At 39.9% G+C, this 15,925-nt stretch overlaps 1 protein-coding gene across 1 annotated transcript in view; it reads left to right on the top strand.

The window, feature by feature from the left end:
* The window catches only part of CCNB3 (cyclin B3), a 44,493-nt gene that overhangs the window by 14,441 nt on the left and 14,127 nt on the right, over positions 1-15,925 (top strand). Inside the window, 4 exon segments of the mRNA XM_055081578.1 lie at positions 1,279-3,939; positions 4,402-5,422; positions 6,318-6,471; positions 7,522-7,595. Coding sequence (XP_054937553.1) covers positions 1,279-3,939; positions 4,402-5,422; positions 6,318-6,471; positions 7,522-7,595 — 3,910 coding nt within the window.

The following is a 15,925-nucleotide window of genomic DNA, read 5'->3' as shown; positions in this document are numbered from 1 at the left end:
CAAATCTTTACAATAATTCTATAGAGGAGGTAATATTATGACCCTCATTTTACAGGTGAAAAAAGTGAAGCATAGAGCATTAACTTGCCCAAGGTCACCCAGCCAGTAAATGGAGGAGCCAGGGTTTGGATCCAGGAAGTCTAGATTCAGAATGCATGCCCTATCATAACTAGACTATCTGAAGACCTCTTCTAAAAGTTCTCATCAGGAGGGACCTGGAACCTATCTGGTCAGATGGAACCTTTTGAGGCACTTCCTTTTCTTTTTTTAACAATTCAGTAATTAAAAAAAATTATGTTTATAGAGTTGTATAGCCATCACCACCATCTAATTTTAGAACTTTTTCAGCACCCCCCCCAAAGAAACTCATACCTATAGTCCCTTCTCTTTCCCAGTCCCTTTCTTCCCTCTTCCCTACCCCTTCCCAGCTTCAGGCAACCACCAACCTATTTTCTGTTATGGATATACCTCTATGGATATGTCTCCTCTGGATGTTTCCTATAAAAGGAATCATATAATATCTAGTCTTTTGAAGGTACTTACTCTTGTTCAGACTGATCGTATTTACCTTTAATTCTCTCCCTTTTCTTATTCTGATTTCTAGTCATCCAGAGATTTGGTCACACCAGGTTAGTCTCTCTGATTGGATACGCAGTCCTATTCAAAACAAAGCTTTGCATCTGACACATGTGAACAAATGTTTATTTTGGTCTTTTTTATTATCTCCACTAGGAAAGCATCTTGTGAATAGCCTAGAGTGAAAGGAATATGGTTAGATACCACGAGCATTAAGTACCAGCCCAACTTTCTCTTATAAGCCTTTTATAAGCCTCTCTCTTATAATTCTCTCTCATAAGCCTTCAAACAATATTAATTTCAACCTGAGTTTTATCAGATGCCTGGTGCTGATAGACAAAGACAAATGCAGTTAGTGAGGGAAACATATATAAGCCAATCACTCATACAATGTGGTAAGTATTATAATAAAAGCCTTTGTATATAAATAAAGTTAATAAGTCATATATGAGAAAGCATAAATAACATGGATTTCAGGGGAAATTTTTTAGAAAAGTATGGGGACCTAGGTCATAGAAACTATACCGTGTGCTACTTAGTTGATTTACTATGGTACCCATTGATTTTTACCCTCTAGTCTGTCTCTTGGGGTTGAAGCCCTTTCCACTTCCATACATTTAATAAGTAGAGTGACAAAACGAGATGGTAGGTGAGGATTCTAGGAACTACATTCTTCTTACCCAGACTTTGTTTCCTTTACAGGTATAAACTGGAACTCTCACCAGTAGTAGTCTCAACCACCATGGTACCAAATATTATAGACAAACCGCTCATTCTGGAGATATCTACCAGCTCCAAGACACCCACTGCTGAGGAGGCATCTCTTTTCAAAAAGCCATTCATTTTAAAGGAGGAACCCACTACTGAGGATACAATCCTCATCAAGAGGTCATTAAAGAAGAGCACAAATCAGGGGGAGGTGTCCCTCTTAGAGAAGCCACTATCCTTGCAGGAGGAGACTGACAGTGATGTTGTAGAGCCAATGACTTTTGGGAAGAAGCATAAAACTGAGAAGGCAGCCATCAGCAAGAGTACATTATCTTTAAAGAGTATGTGCACACATCAGGGGAAGCAGTCCTGCACGAGGGAGGAGTTGGCCTTGCAGGACATCAGTGTTGAAGAGGATTCTTTCTTTATGGAGCCCATGAACTTTAGGAAGAAGCCTAAAACTGAGGAGGCAACCCCCACCAAGAAGCTGTTATCTTTAAAGAAAAAGTGTACCACTCAGGGGAAGATGTCCTATATGAAGAAGCCACTAGTATTGCAGAAGATCACCTCTGAAGAGAAGTCACTCACTAAGGAGCTGTTGTCTTTTAAGAGAGAGCCTACCACTGAAAAGGAGTGCCTTTTCCAGGAGCCATCTGCATCGCCAAAGAAGCACACCACTGAACAAGAGGTGTCCATCTTGAAGAAATCATTGGCCTCGCAGGAGAAGGACGACACTGAAGAGGATTCCGTCTTTAAGGAACCATTGGCTTTTAAGAAACAACCTACCACAGCGGAGACAACCCTCACCACAAGGCCATTATCTTTAAAGAAGAAGTGCACTACTCAGGGGAAGATAGCCCACTTGAAGAAGCCATTAGTATTGCAGAAGACCATCTCTGGAGAGAAGGCACCCATTAAGGAGTCATTGTCCTTTAAAAACAAGCCTACCACTAAGGAGGAGTCCCTCTTCCAGGAGTTATCTGTGTCGCAAGAGAAGCGCACCACTGATGGGGAGGTTACCCTTTTGAAGAAGCCAGGGGCATTGCAGGAGAAAAAGGATGGTGAAGATGAATTTCTTATGGAGCCAATTTCCTTGAGGAAGAAGCATACTACTAAGGAGGCAACCCTTTCCAAGAAGCCATTACCTTTAAAGAAGAAGCGTACCACTCGGGGGAAGAGGTACCGCTTGAAGAAGCCACTAGTATTACAGAAGACCACCTCTGAAGAGAAGTCACTCATTAAGGAGCCATTATCCCTTAAGAAGAAGCCTACCACTAAGGAGTCCCTTTTCCAAGAGCCATCAGCATTGCAGGAGAAGCACACCACTCAGGAGGAGGTGTCCATCTTGGAGAAGCCATTGGTCTTGCAAAAGACTCCAACTGAGGAGGAGTCCCTTTTAAAGGAGGCTTTGGCTTTTAACAAGAAGCGTACCATTGAGGAGGCAACCTCCTCTAATAAGCTGTTATCTTTAAAGAAGAAGTGTACCAGTCAGGGTAAGATGTCCTGTTTGACCAAGCCACTAGTATTGCAGACCATTTCTGAAGAGAAGTCACTCATTAAGGAGCCATTATCCTTTAAAATAAAGCCTACCACTGAGGAGGAGTCCCTCTTGAAGAAACCATCTGCACTGCAAGAGAAGCACACCATTCAGGGGGATGTGGCCCTCTTGAAGAAGCTGTGGGCATTGCAGGAGAATATAGACAGTGAAGATGAATTTCTTATGGAGCCAGTGTCATTTAGGAAGAAACATACCACAGATGTGGCAGTCTCTACCAAAGAGTCATTATCTTTAAAGAAGAAAAAGTGTACCACTCAAATGATGATGCCTATCTTCGAAGAACCGTTGGACTTGCAGAATATGATTGGTGAAGGTAAGGACTCCGCCTTTATGGAGCCAATGTCATTTAGGAAGAAGTCTTCAACTGATGAGGCAATTCTTACCAAGACACCGGTATCTTTAAAAAAGAGGCAAATCACTCAGGGGAAGACGTTCCTTTTAAAGAAGCCACTGGTCATAGAGAAGACTACCTCTGAAGAGGAGTCACTCTTTAAGGAGCTGTTGCCCTTTAAAAAAAAGTCTACAACTGAAGAGGAGTTCCTCTTCCAGGATCCATCTGTACTGAAAGAGAGACACACCACTCTTCAAGAGTGGCTTCTTCTCTCAAAGAAGCCATTGGCCTTGCAGGAGAATATCACCACTGAAGAAGAATCATATATTAAGGAGCCACTGACCTTGGAGGAGAGGTCTACCACTGAGGAGGAGTTCCCCTTTCAGGAGCCATTTTCATTGCATGTTAAACCTACCAACAAAGATGAGTCCCTCTTCAGGAAGTCTTTTGCCTTGCAGAAGAAGACTGATAACAAAGAGGACTCCTTGAAGGCACTGTTGGCTTTGCATGACAGAAGCACCACTGAAGAGGAATTCCTTTTCAAGAAACCATTGGTTCTGAAGGAAGAGCTCTCCACTGAGGTGGCAGTGAGCATAGAGGGGCAATTATCTTTAAAGAAGAAGCCCACTGCTCAGGGGGAGGTGTTCCTCTTGAAAAAGCAGTTGGCCTTGCAAGAAAACATCACCAGTGAAGAGGAGTCCCTTATTAAGCAGCCACAGGCCTTGCAGGAGAAGCCCAGCATTGAAAAGGAGACCATCCTGAGGGAGTCCTTGACCTTGCAGGAGAATCTCACAATTGAGGAGGAGGCTATCCTGAAGGAGCCCCTGGCCTTGCAGGAGAATCCCAGCATTGAGAAGGAAATCATCTTGAGGGAGTCCTTGGCCTTGCAGGAGAAGCCCACGAGTGAGAAAGAGACCCTCTTCGAGGAGCCCTTGGCCTTGCAGGAGAATCCCACAATTGAGGAGGAGGCTATCCTGAAGGAGCCCCTGGCCTTGCAGGAGAATCCCAGCATTGAGAAGGAAATCATCTTGAGGGAGTCCTTGGCCTTGCAGGAGAAGCCCACGAGTGAGAAAGAGACCCTCTTCGAGGAGCCCTTGGCCTTGCAGGAGAATCCCACAATTGAGGAGGAGGCTATCCTGAAGGAGCCCCTGGCCTTGCAGGAGAATCCCAGCATTGAGAAGGAAATCATCTTGAGGGAGTCCTTGGCCTTGCAGGAGAAGCCCACGAGTGAGAAAGAGACCCTCTTCGAGGAGCCCTTGGCCTTGCAGGAGAATCCCACAATTGAGGAGGAGGCTATCCTGAAGGAGCCCCTGGCCTTGCAGGAGAATCCCAGCATTGAGAAGGAAATCATCTTGAGGGAGTCCTTGGCCTTGCAGGAGAAGCCCACGAGTGAGAAAGAGACCCTCTTCGAGGAGCCCTTGGCCTTGCAGGAGAATCCCACAATTGAGGAGGAGGCTATCCTGAAGGAGCCCCTGGCCTTGCAGGAGAATCCCAGCATTGAGAAGGAAATCATCTTGAGGGAGTCCTTGGCCTTGCAGGAGAAGCCCACGAGTGAGAAAGAGACCCTCTTCGAGGAGCCCTTGGCCTTGCAGGAGAATCCCACAATTGAGGAGGAGGCTATCCTGAAGGAGCCCCTGGCCTTGCAGGAGAATCCCAGCATTGAGAAGGAAATCATCTTGAGGGAGTCCTTGGCCTTGCAGGAGAAGCCCACGAGTGAGAAAGAGACCCTCTTCGAGGAGCCCTTGGCCTTGCAGGAGAATCCCACAATTGAGGAGGAGGCTATCCTGAAGGAGCCCCTGGCCTTGCAGGAGAATCCCAGCATTGAGAAGGAAATCATCTTGAGGGAGTCCTTGGCCTTGCAGGAGAAGCCCACGAGTGAGAAAGAGACCCTCTTCGAGGAGCCCTTGGCCTTGCAGGAGAATCCCACAATTGAGGAGGAGGCTATCCTGAAGGAGCCCTTGGCCGTGCAGGAGAAGCCCAGCAGTGAGAAAGACTTGTCTTCCAAGGAGCCATTGGCCTTGCAAAAGAATCTCACTCACAAAGAAGACACCTTTCTCAAAGATTTCATCATCCTCCAAGTTGAAACCAGCCCACCTGTGTCCACCACTGCCCCTGACTCTAGAACAGGCTTGTCCAGCACTGTCACCATGTCCAGTGTGGGCAAGTTCAGTACCATAAGCCAGTCCAGTACTTGTGAATCCAGTTCCAATAAACCTTTCTCATCTCAGGACAAGAGATCAGAGAAGGAGGTATTCTGCTTTCTTTCTTCTTAAATTAGATGAAATGTTCTTTGTTGTCCTGGAGGTGGCTGCTAGCAAAGATTTTTTTTGCCTTCCTAAGCAATTGGTATTAAATCAAGTTGGCCTTGTAGAATCTCTTGACTTTGTGATTGGCGTAGTGATGTACCTGAGCAATTAGAAAGTATTTATTCCAGGAATACCCCCAAGGGTCTGGAATACTGTGTGTGTGTAAATATATATATATATATATATATACACATATATATGTATATATATATATATGTATATATATGTATATATATATATATGTGTATATATATATGTATATATATGCTTTTCAGTAGCGGTTAGACAATTTCAGGAAATTGCCTTTCTTAGTAATTGCGGATTAAGTTCACAGATGCATCTTCCAAGAAAGATGGCTTTTAAGTTGTAAATTGGAAGGACTACGGGATGAGATTTGGCAAGCAGGAGAAGAAAGACCCCTCTTGTAGGCAGAACAACCTGGTTAAAGGTGTAGAAGGGAGGAAAAGGCTAACAAGAAGATGAACTGGGCCAGATCAAAGCACTGAGACATAACAAGGGACCTAAGAAGACAGGTGACATAATTTGAAAGAGTAAGACAAGAATGTCTTTCTTGGAGAATCTTGAGCTTACCTGTAAAAATAGTGTCTGGTTCTTAGGGCAGAGCAGGTGTGTACAGGAGGACTAAGCATTTCTTGGTTACTCAACAGTATGAGGATTACAGGGCCTAGGGGTGCTCTGTTATGGCCCAGGACATATAAGCCTTGAGGAACCTTAGGAGAAGATGACAGTGGGAAAAAAGGAGTCATTTTTTATGTATGTGTGCTAAGCTTTTCTTGGAATCTTTCTCTTAAATGTCTTCCTGGTGATTTCCAAGCAGATGACCCCACTGGAGGATATTGACAAGGACCACAGTGATCCATTTTTCAACTCAATATATGCTAAGGATATCTTCAGTTACATGAAGGAGAGAGAGGTTTGTAGGTGGTGAGGGTGAGGGGCAATGATTTCCAGTTCTCATTTTCTCATCACACATCCTTCAAATGCAAGTTTAAAGGGGAGGTAATAATGATGATGAAAACAATAATAGCAGCAACTGACATCTACTGGTAGCATACTATGAGTTAAACATTGTGCTACGGGATTTATAAACATGATCTTGTTTAATTTTCCCAATAACTTCATGATGGTAGGTATTATTATCTGCTTTTCATAGTTGGGGGAAACTGCTCAGTCAACACAAATAGTATGTGGTAGATCTGGGATATGAACTAAAGTCTAATTACCTTGGAGACCATAAGCCTACACCTCTAATTGCTGAGGAGGTAATCTCAGACACAAAAATTGTCAAGCAGGCTTTTTCTGAATGACTGCTCTTAGGGATCTTTTCCCTTCTCTATGCAAGTTTCTGGCATCATATGTAAAACCAGACCTTTTATTCCAGCTCTCCAACCTGGTGAAATCTTCTTTCTCCTTTGAAATCTGCCAGTCTCTTTTACCACTAATATTCATCAATTCCAAATTTTCTTCTGTCTCTCAGTGGAACAGATGGGACCAAGGTTATCTACTAACTAGAATTTTAGCAGGCCATGCATAAGAGGAAGGATGAATATCTCATCTTCTCTCTAGGGACACAGCAATAGATTAACTGACTCCAGAGCCTGTACTTTTTCTATTATACCTTGGAGGAAGCAAGAGATAATTTTACTATACTAAAAGTGCGGGCCTTACCTCAGCAGTATTGGTTTCATTTGGGGATCTTATGGGAGATTGGGATTGATATATATACACTAATATGTATAAAATCAATAACTAATAAGAACGTGCTATATAAAAAAAAAAATTCAAAAAAAAAAAAAAAAGAAATGCAGAAACCTAGCCTCACCCCAGACCTTCTAAATTAAAATGTGAATTTTAAAGATCACCAAGTATCTTTCACATATGCATGTTAAAGTTTGAGAAGTACTCCTCTACACAGCCTGGTATTGTGCTTTAGACTGAATTGCAAAGAAGGGGCAGAATCTCTTTGGTATTCATCTATAGTCATAGGTGTATTCCTGCCCATATTCCATATTCTCCTGGACTCTATATGACCAGGCAGACTGATATCAACAGTGACATGAGGGCCATTCTCGTGGACTGGTTGGTGGAGGTGCAGGTAAGTCTGACAACTGCTGCCTTAAGGGGCTGCTATTCTCTTTATCAATTATTCATTCAGCATTGCCAGGTCCCAAACGTAGTAAAAATTTACTGGGTCTACAGAGCTGAATAAGCCATGATTCCTGCCCTCAGGGAGCTTATGACCTAGGGGACAAGATAAGACAAGCAGGCAGATAAGAACAATACAAAGTAGAATATACTAAGTACTATAAGAATGTTATTAATAAGACACTCAGAGAACCCAGTGGAAGGAGAGATATTTCTAGAAAAGGCAATGATGGTATGGCAGTTTAATCATTCTCAAAATCCTGTAAAAGTATATCTTGTGATTTGGATAGGGGTTAGTGGCAAAGTCTCTCAAGCTTTGGATGGGATAGGTAATAGGAAGGACATTGTAGCGCCAAACAGGGCAGATAGCTGTTTGTTGAGGGTTGGAAGTTGAGGGAAAATTGTTATGAATACTTAATTATCACTTTATACTAACAAAGGATAGCCCAAAATAGTACCTGGATGTAGTAGGTGTCTATAAATATTTGTTGAATGAATGGAATTGAAAGGATTGCTGTGGAGTTTGCAAGGAAATATAAGGCATAGTATCGGCCCAGCAGAGTCTGACTATATAATTGGGAAGGAAATGTAATTTAGTTTAATATCCTTTAAGTACCAGACTAAAGGTTCAGGCTCACTTTGGAGTGACAGACCAGGGGAATGTGGTAGACATGGTATATTTGAACATCAGCAAAGCATGAAAATGTCATCTTATGGAAATGATGCAAAATAGTAAATTGGATAAGAGTAGAATTTGAGTAAATCTTAAATAAGTAAAATTTATCACAGAGATTGCTGATCATTACCAAGCAAGAAAGAGATTTCTAGTAGACTGCCAATGGACTTTGTTCTGATCAATATTTTTATAAGTGATATAGATGAGAACAGAGAAAATCATCTCATCAAATTCACAGATGGCATGAAACTGGGAGTAGGGATAGGAAATAAATGGATAACATAAAATATCTCTAGCAGCTGGAATGATGAACTGAATCTTTTTTAAAACTTTTGTTATTATTTTTATTGCACAAAATTCACAATTATTATAGCAAAGTAAGAAATTATAATTACTTATGATCCCACAACCTACAGTGTTAACATTTGTGTGTGTTTATTATCCCCCGCTTTTTTTTTTAACATCTTTATTGGAGTATAATTGCTTTACATTGTTGTGTTAGTTGCTGCTGTATAACAAAGTGAATCAGCTATATGTATACATATATCCCCATATCCCCTCGCTCTTGCGTCTCTCTCCCACCCTCCCTATCCCACCCCTCTAGGTGGTCACAAAGCATCGAGCTGATCTCCCTGTGCAATGCAGCTGCTTCCCACTAGTTATCTGTTTTACATTTGGTAGTGTATATATGTCAGTGCCACTCTCTCACTTCGTCTCAGCTTACCCTTCCCCCTCCCCGTGTCCTCAAGTCCATTCTCTACGTCTGCATCTTTATTCCTGTCCTGCCCCTAGGTTCTTCAGAACCATTTTTTTTAAGATTCTATATATATGTGTTAGCATACGGTATTTGTTTTTCTCTTTTTGACCTTTGTAACATTTTGGGATTGACTTTTATCACTCACCATAATTCCCTTGAGATCTGTCCAAGTTGTGTGTATCAATAGTTCATTCCTTTTTATTGCTGAGTAGTATTCCATGGTATGGATATACCAAGGTTTGTTTAACCCTTCACCCATTGAAGGACATTTGGGTTTCCAGTTTCTGAGACTGTGAAAAGAACATCTATAAACATTAATTTACAGGGTTTTATGTGAATATGTTTTCATTCCTAACATCAATACCCAGGAGTGGGATTGCTGTGTCATATGATAAATGTATGTTTAACTTAATGAGAAAGTGCTACAGAGTGACTGTATCATCTTGCACTCTCACCTGCAATGTATAAGAGTACTAGCTGCTCTGCATTCCTGGTCAGCACTGGGTATTGTTTTTTTTAATTTTTTTAAACTTTAGCCATATAGATGTGTAGAGGAATCTCACCATAGTTCTAATTTGCATTTGCCAGTGATGTTGAACATCATACTTGTCATCTGTATATCCTTTTTTTAACATCTTTATTGGAGTATAATTGCTTTACAATGGTGTGTTAGTTTCTGCTTTACAACAAAGTGAATCAGTTATACATATACATATGTTCCCATATCTCTTCCCACTTGCGTCTCCCACCCTCTAATTTTGATAGTCCAGTTTTTCAGTGTTTTCTTTATGGATTGCAATTTTTGTGTCATGTCTAAGAAATCTGCTTAAACCTAGGTCATGAATATTTTCTCCCATATTTTATCTAAAAGTTTTATAGCTTTAACATTAAATCTATAATCCATTTTGAGTTAATTTTTGTATAAGGTATGCAGGTTTTGAAGTCAAGTTTCATTGTTTTGCATATGGATGTCTAATTGTTCTAATACCGTTTGTGGAAAAATATACTTTCTCCACTAAATTGCTTTTGCACCTTTGCCAAAAATCTGTTTGCCTTATTTGTGTGGGTCTATTTCTATACTTATTTTTATATTCTGTTTCATTGACCTGTGTCTATCCCTTTGCGAATATCGCAGCCTTTATTTCTATAGTTTTATAATAAGTCTTAAAACGAGGTAACATGATTCTTCCAACTGTCTTTTTTTTCAGAATTGTTTTAGCTCTTCTAGTGTCTTAGCCTTTCTAGACAAATTTTAGAATCAGTTTGTCTATATCTACTAAAAAATCCTGCTGAGGGTTTGATTGGAATTGAATTACATCTTGTGCAGAAAAGAGTTAACATAACAGGCATGATGCTGCTAGCCTTAGAAAGGCCTGTTTGCAAGGTTGCCCTTTGGCTAGCATCTGGGAACTTGATTGGTAAGCAGTTCCCTACACTGTTGTAAAATTCTCCCTTAATGATAACTGTGCCTAAACTCTTTGTGCAAACAATATGGTTTATTCTGAACATGTACTTTCCTTCTGCGAGTCTGGAATTTTGGTCCATGTTAGGCAGAGTGTTTATGTGACCAGCTCCCAGTAAAATGTTAGGCACTGAGTCATTAATGAGCTTCCCTGTTACACAACACTTTACACGTATTGTTCCATCTTATTGCTGGAGGAATTAACTGCATCATGAGAGACTCTGAGGGAATAGGACTCTTGGAAGCTTGCTTCTGGTTTTCACCAATTTTTGCCCATGCTCCTTTTCTCTTTGCTTTGTATCTTTTCTATAATAAACCATAGCCATGAGTGTGACTATGTGCTGAGGCCTGTGAGTCATCCTAGAAATCATTGTACCTGGGGGTGGTCTTGGGGACCCCCAATAAACATCTATAGGTGAATTTGAATAGAATCAACATTTTTTTCTATGTTGAATCTTCCAACCCATGAACAATGACTGTAGTATGTCTCTCATGTATTTAGATTTTCTTTGACTTTTTTTTAAGAAACATACAGGTCCTGTACATGTTTTGTTAGATTTATACCTAAATATTTTCTTCTTTTGTAGCTATTGTAAACGGTATTTAAAAATTTTTATGGTTTCCATTTGTACAGTGCCAATATGAAATATTGATATTTGTGTGTTGAGCTTGAATTCTATGATCTTGCTAAAACTCACTTATTAAAACTTAGGAGTTCTTTTTTTGGTAGATTTCTTGAAGTTATCTACATAGACAATTATGTCATTTTCAAATGGAGACAGTTTGATCCCTTTCCAGTCTGTATACTTTTAACTTCATTTTTGTGTTTTATTGCACTGTGCAGGACTTCATTATGATGTTGATTGGATCAGTAAGAGTGGACAGCCTTGCCTTGTCCCTGATCTTCGGAATAAAGCAGTTAATCTTTCACCATTAGTATGATCTTAACTGTAGAGTTTTTGTTGCTACCTTTGATCAGGTTGAGAAATTTACTTTCCATTCTTAGTTTGGTGGTATATATTTATCATGACAATGTTAAATTTGTCAAATGCTTTTTTCCTGCATCTATTGATGAGATTTTTTTTTGGCTTTAGCCTATTGATGTGGTGTATTACATTGATTTTTAAATATTGAAGCAGGCTCATATTCCTGGGATAAAATCCACTTGGTTCTGGCGTATTATTCTTATATATTGCAAATCTTATATGTGAGGATTTTTGCATCTATGTTTATGATGGACGTTGGTCTTTAGTGTTCTTTTTAAAAATATTTTGTACTGTCTTTTTCTGGTTTTGGTATGAGAATGATAGTGGCTTTTAAAAATAATTTGGGAAAACAGGGGCACCTGCTGCAACGTCCTCCTCCCGGGGGGGGCGCCTTCTCCTTCCAGTGCAACTGTCCACTCCATCTCACCAGCTGGTTCTGTGAACTAGCCGTGTGGCTGACAGGGTCTTGGTACTCTGGCCTGGTGTCAGGGCCGAGCCTCTGAGGTGGGAGAGCCGAGTTCAGGACACTGTACCACCAGAAACATCCGGGCCCCACGTAATATCAGTCGACAAGAGCTCTCCCAGAGATCTCTGTCTCAAAGCTTGCGCCACCCAATGGCCAGCAAGCTCCAGAGCTGGACCCCCCATGCCAAACAACTAGAAAGACAGGAACACAACCCCACCCATTAGCAGAGAGGCTGCCTAAAATCATACTAAGTTCACAGACACCCCAAAACACACCACTAGACATGGCCAGCCCGCCAGAAAGACAAGATCCGGCCTCATCCACCAGAACACAGGCACCAGTCCCCTCCACCAGGAAGCCTACACAACCCACTGAACCAACCTTGGCCACTGGGGGCAGACATCAAAAACAACGGGAACTACGAATCTGCAGCCTGCAAAAAGGAGACCAGAAACACAGTAAGTTAAACAAAATGAGAAGACAGAGAAATATGCAGCAGATGAAGGAGCAAGGTAAAAACCCACCAGACCAAACAAATGAAGCAGAAATAGGCAGTCTACATGAAAAAGAATTCAGAGTAATGATAGTAAAGATGATCCAAAATCTCGGAACTAGATGGGATCAATAGCAGAATAACTGAGGAAGAAGAACGGATAAGTGACCTGGAGGATAAAATAGAGGAAATAACTACAGCAGAGCAGAATAAAGAAAAAAGAATGAAAAGAATTGAGGACAGTCTCAGAGACCTCTGGGACAATATTAAACCCACCAACATTTGAATTATAGGGGTCTCAGAAGAAGAAGAGAAAAAAGAAAGGGACTGAGAAAATATTTGAAGAGATTATAGTTGAAAACTTCCCTAACATGGGAAAAGAAATAGTCAATCATGTCTAGGAAGCGCAGAGAGTCCCATACAGGATAAATCCAAGCAGAGACATGCCAGGACACATATTAATAAAACTATCAAAAATTAAATACAAAATAAAAATATTAAAAGCAGCAAGGGAAAAGCAAAAAAATAATATACAAGGGAATCCCCATAAGGTTAAAAGCTGATCTTTCAGCAGAAACTCTGCAAGCCAGAAGGATTCAGCACCACCAAACCAGCTTTACAACAAATACTAAAGGAACTTCTCTAGGCAGGAAACACAAGAGAAGGAAAAGACCTACAATAACAAACCTGAAACAATTAAGAAAACAGTAATAGGAACATACATATTGATAACTACCTTAAAGGTAAATGGATTAAATGCTCCAACCAAAAGACATAGACTTGCTGAATGGGTACAAAAACAAGACCCATATATATTCTGTCTACAAGAGACCCATTTCAGACCTAGGGATAGATACAGACTGAAAGTGAGGGGATGGAAAAAGATATTCCATGCAAATGGAAATCAAAAGAAAGCTGGAGTAGCAATTCTCATATCAGACAAAATAGACTTTAAAACAAAGACTCTTACAAGAGACAAAGAAGGACACTACATGATGATCAAGGGATCAATCGAAGATTCTTAATGGAAAACATAGGCAGAACACTCTATGACATAAATCACAGCAAGATCCTTTTTGACCCACCCCCTAGAGAAATGGAAATAAAAATAAACAAATGGGACCTAATGAAACTTAAAAGCTTTTGAATAGCAAAAAAAATCATAAAGAAGATGAAAAGATGACCCTCAGAATGGGAGAAAATATTTGCAAAGGAAGCAACTGACAGAGGCTTAATCTCCAAAATATACAAGCAGCTCATGCAGCTCAATATTAAAAAAACGTACAACCCAATAAAAAAATGTGCAGAAGACCTAAATAGACATTTCTCCAAAGGAGATATACAGATTGTGAACAAACACGTGAAAGGATGCTGAACATCACTAATCATTAGACAAATACAAATCAAAACTACAATGAGGTATCACCTCACACCGGTGAGAATATCTAAAAAAAAAAAGTTCTGAAGAACCTAAGGGCAGGACAGGAATAAAGATCCAGACGTAGAGAATGGACTTGAGGACACAGGGAGCAGGAAGGGTAAGCTGGAATGCAGGAATTTATGGTATTTATTCTTTAAATGTTTGGTAGAATTCACAAGTGAAACCATCTGGGCCTGAAGTTTTTTCTTTTCTCTGAAGAATTTTATCAAAGAATATAATTTCTTTAATAGTTATGAGATTATTCAAGTTATCTATTCATGTCAGATGACATTTGGAAGTTTGTGGTTTTCAAAGAATTGGTCCTTTCATTTAAGTTGTTGTATTTATGTTCATAGCATTTCCTGATTATGCTGTCTTTCATTCCTGATATTCGGTAATGCGTGTCTTCTCTCTTTTTGTTTATCAGTCTTGCTAGGAGTTTATCATTTTTTTTGATATTTGCAAAGAACCAGGTTTTGCTTTCATTTGTTTTCTCTGTTTTTCTGTTTTCAGTTTTATTGATATCTTATTTTTTATCGTTTCCTTTTTCTTGCTTTGGGTTTAATTTGCTCTTCTTTTCGTAGTTTGAGGTAGACGATTAGATTATTGGCTTCAGACTTTTCTTCTTTCCTTTTTTTTAAAATTTATTTTTTAATTTTTTCACACACACACACACACACACACACACTGTATTTTATTTTTACAAGAGATAAATAAACTGACACCAAGCATTGTAAATGGATGACCACAACAAAAGCAACAATGATTGCAATTACCAAACATGAAACACACTCATACTATGTCATAATGTTGACATTCAGTCCAGTAATTTTAATAAATAAATTAATAGATAATAAAAGTGTAGTCTGACATTGAGATTTTAAGTTAACCATGTTCTTAAACTTAGCACAACAATCCTGATCCCCGTAGGCTCCATCTGGGAAGTTGACAATTTTCTAGAGTACTTTGTAAATAGTGCTGCAACGAACATTGGGCTGCATGTGTCTTTTTGAATTACGGTTTTCTCTGGGTATATGCCCAGTAGTGGGATTGCTGGATCATATGGTAATTCTATTTTTAGTTTTTTAAGGAACCTCCATACTGTATTCCATAGTGGCTGTATCAGTTTACATTCCCACCAACAGTGCAAGAGGGTTCCCTTTTCTTCACACCCTCTCCAGCATTCATTGTTTGTACATTTTCTGATGATGCACATTCTAACTGGTGTGAGGTGTTACCTCAGTGTAGTTTTGATTTAGGTTTCTCTAATAATTAGTGATGTTGAGTGGCTTTTCATGTGCTTCTTGGCCATCTGTATGTCTTCTTTGGAGAAATGTCTATTTAGGTCTTCTGCCCATTTTTGGATTGGGTTGTTTGTTTCTTTAATGGTGAGCTGCATGAGCTGTTTATATATTTTGGAGATTAATCCTTTGTCCGTTGATTCATTTGCAAATATTTTCTCCCATTCTGAGGGTTGTCTTTTCTTCTTGTTTATGGTTTCTTTTGCTGTGCAAAAGCTTTGAAGTTTCATTAGGTCCCATTTGTTAATTTTTGTTTTTATTTCCATTACTCTAGGAGGTGGATCAAAAAAGACCTTACTGTGATTTATGTCAAAGAGTGTTCTTCCTATGTTTTCCTCTAAGAGTTTTATAGTGTCTGGTCTTACATTTAGGTCTCGAATCGATTTTGAGTTTATTTTTGTGTATGGTATTAGGGAGTGTTCTAATTTCATTCTTTTACATGTAGCTGTCCAGTTTTACCAGCACCACTTATTGAAGAGACTGTCTTTTCTCCATTGTATATCTTTGCCTCCTTTGTCATAGATTAGTTGACCATAGGTGTGTGGGTTAATCTCTGGGCTTTCTATCTTGTTCCTTTGATCTGTGTTTCTGTTTTTGTGCCAGTACCATATTGTCTTGATTACTGTAGCTTTGTAGTATAGTCTGAAGTCAGGGAGTCTGATCCCTCCAGCTCCGTTTTTTTCCCCTCAAGACTGCTTTGGCTATTCGGGGTCTTTTGT

This window comes from Physeter macrocephalus, chromosome 21, assembly GCF_002837175.3.
Source record: "Physeter macrocephalus isolate SW-GA chromosome 21, ASM283717v5, whole genome shotgun sequence".
Classification (NCBI taxonomy): domain Eukaryota; kingdom Metazoa; phylum Chordata; class Mammalia; order Artiodactyla; family Physeteridae; genus Physeter; species Physeter macrocephalus.
Note: the sequence above shows the minus strand (reverse complement) of the source record. Positions and strands in the feature narration are given on the sequence as shown.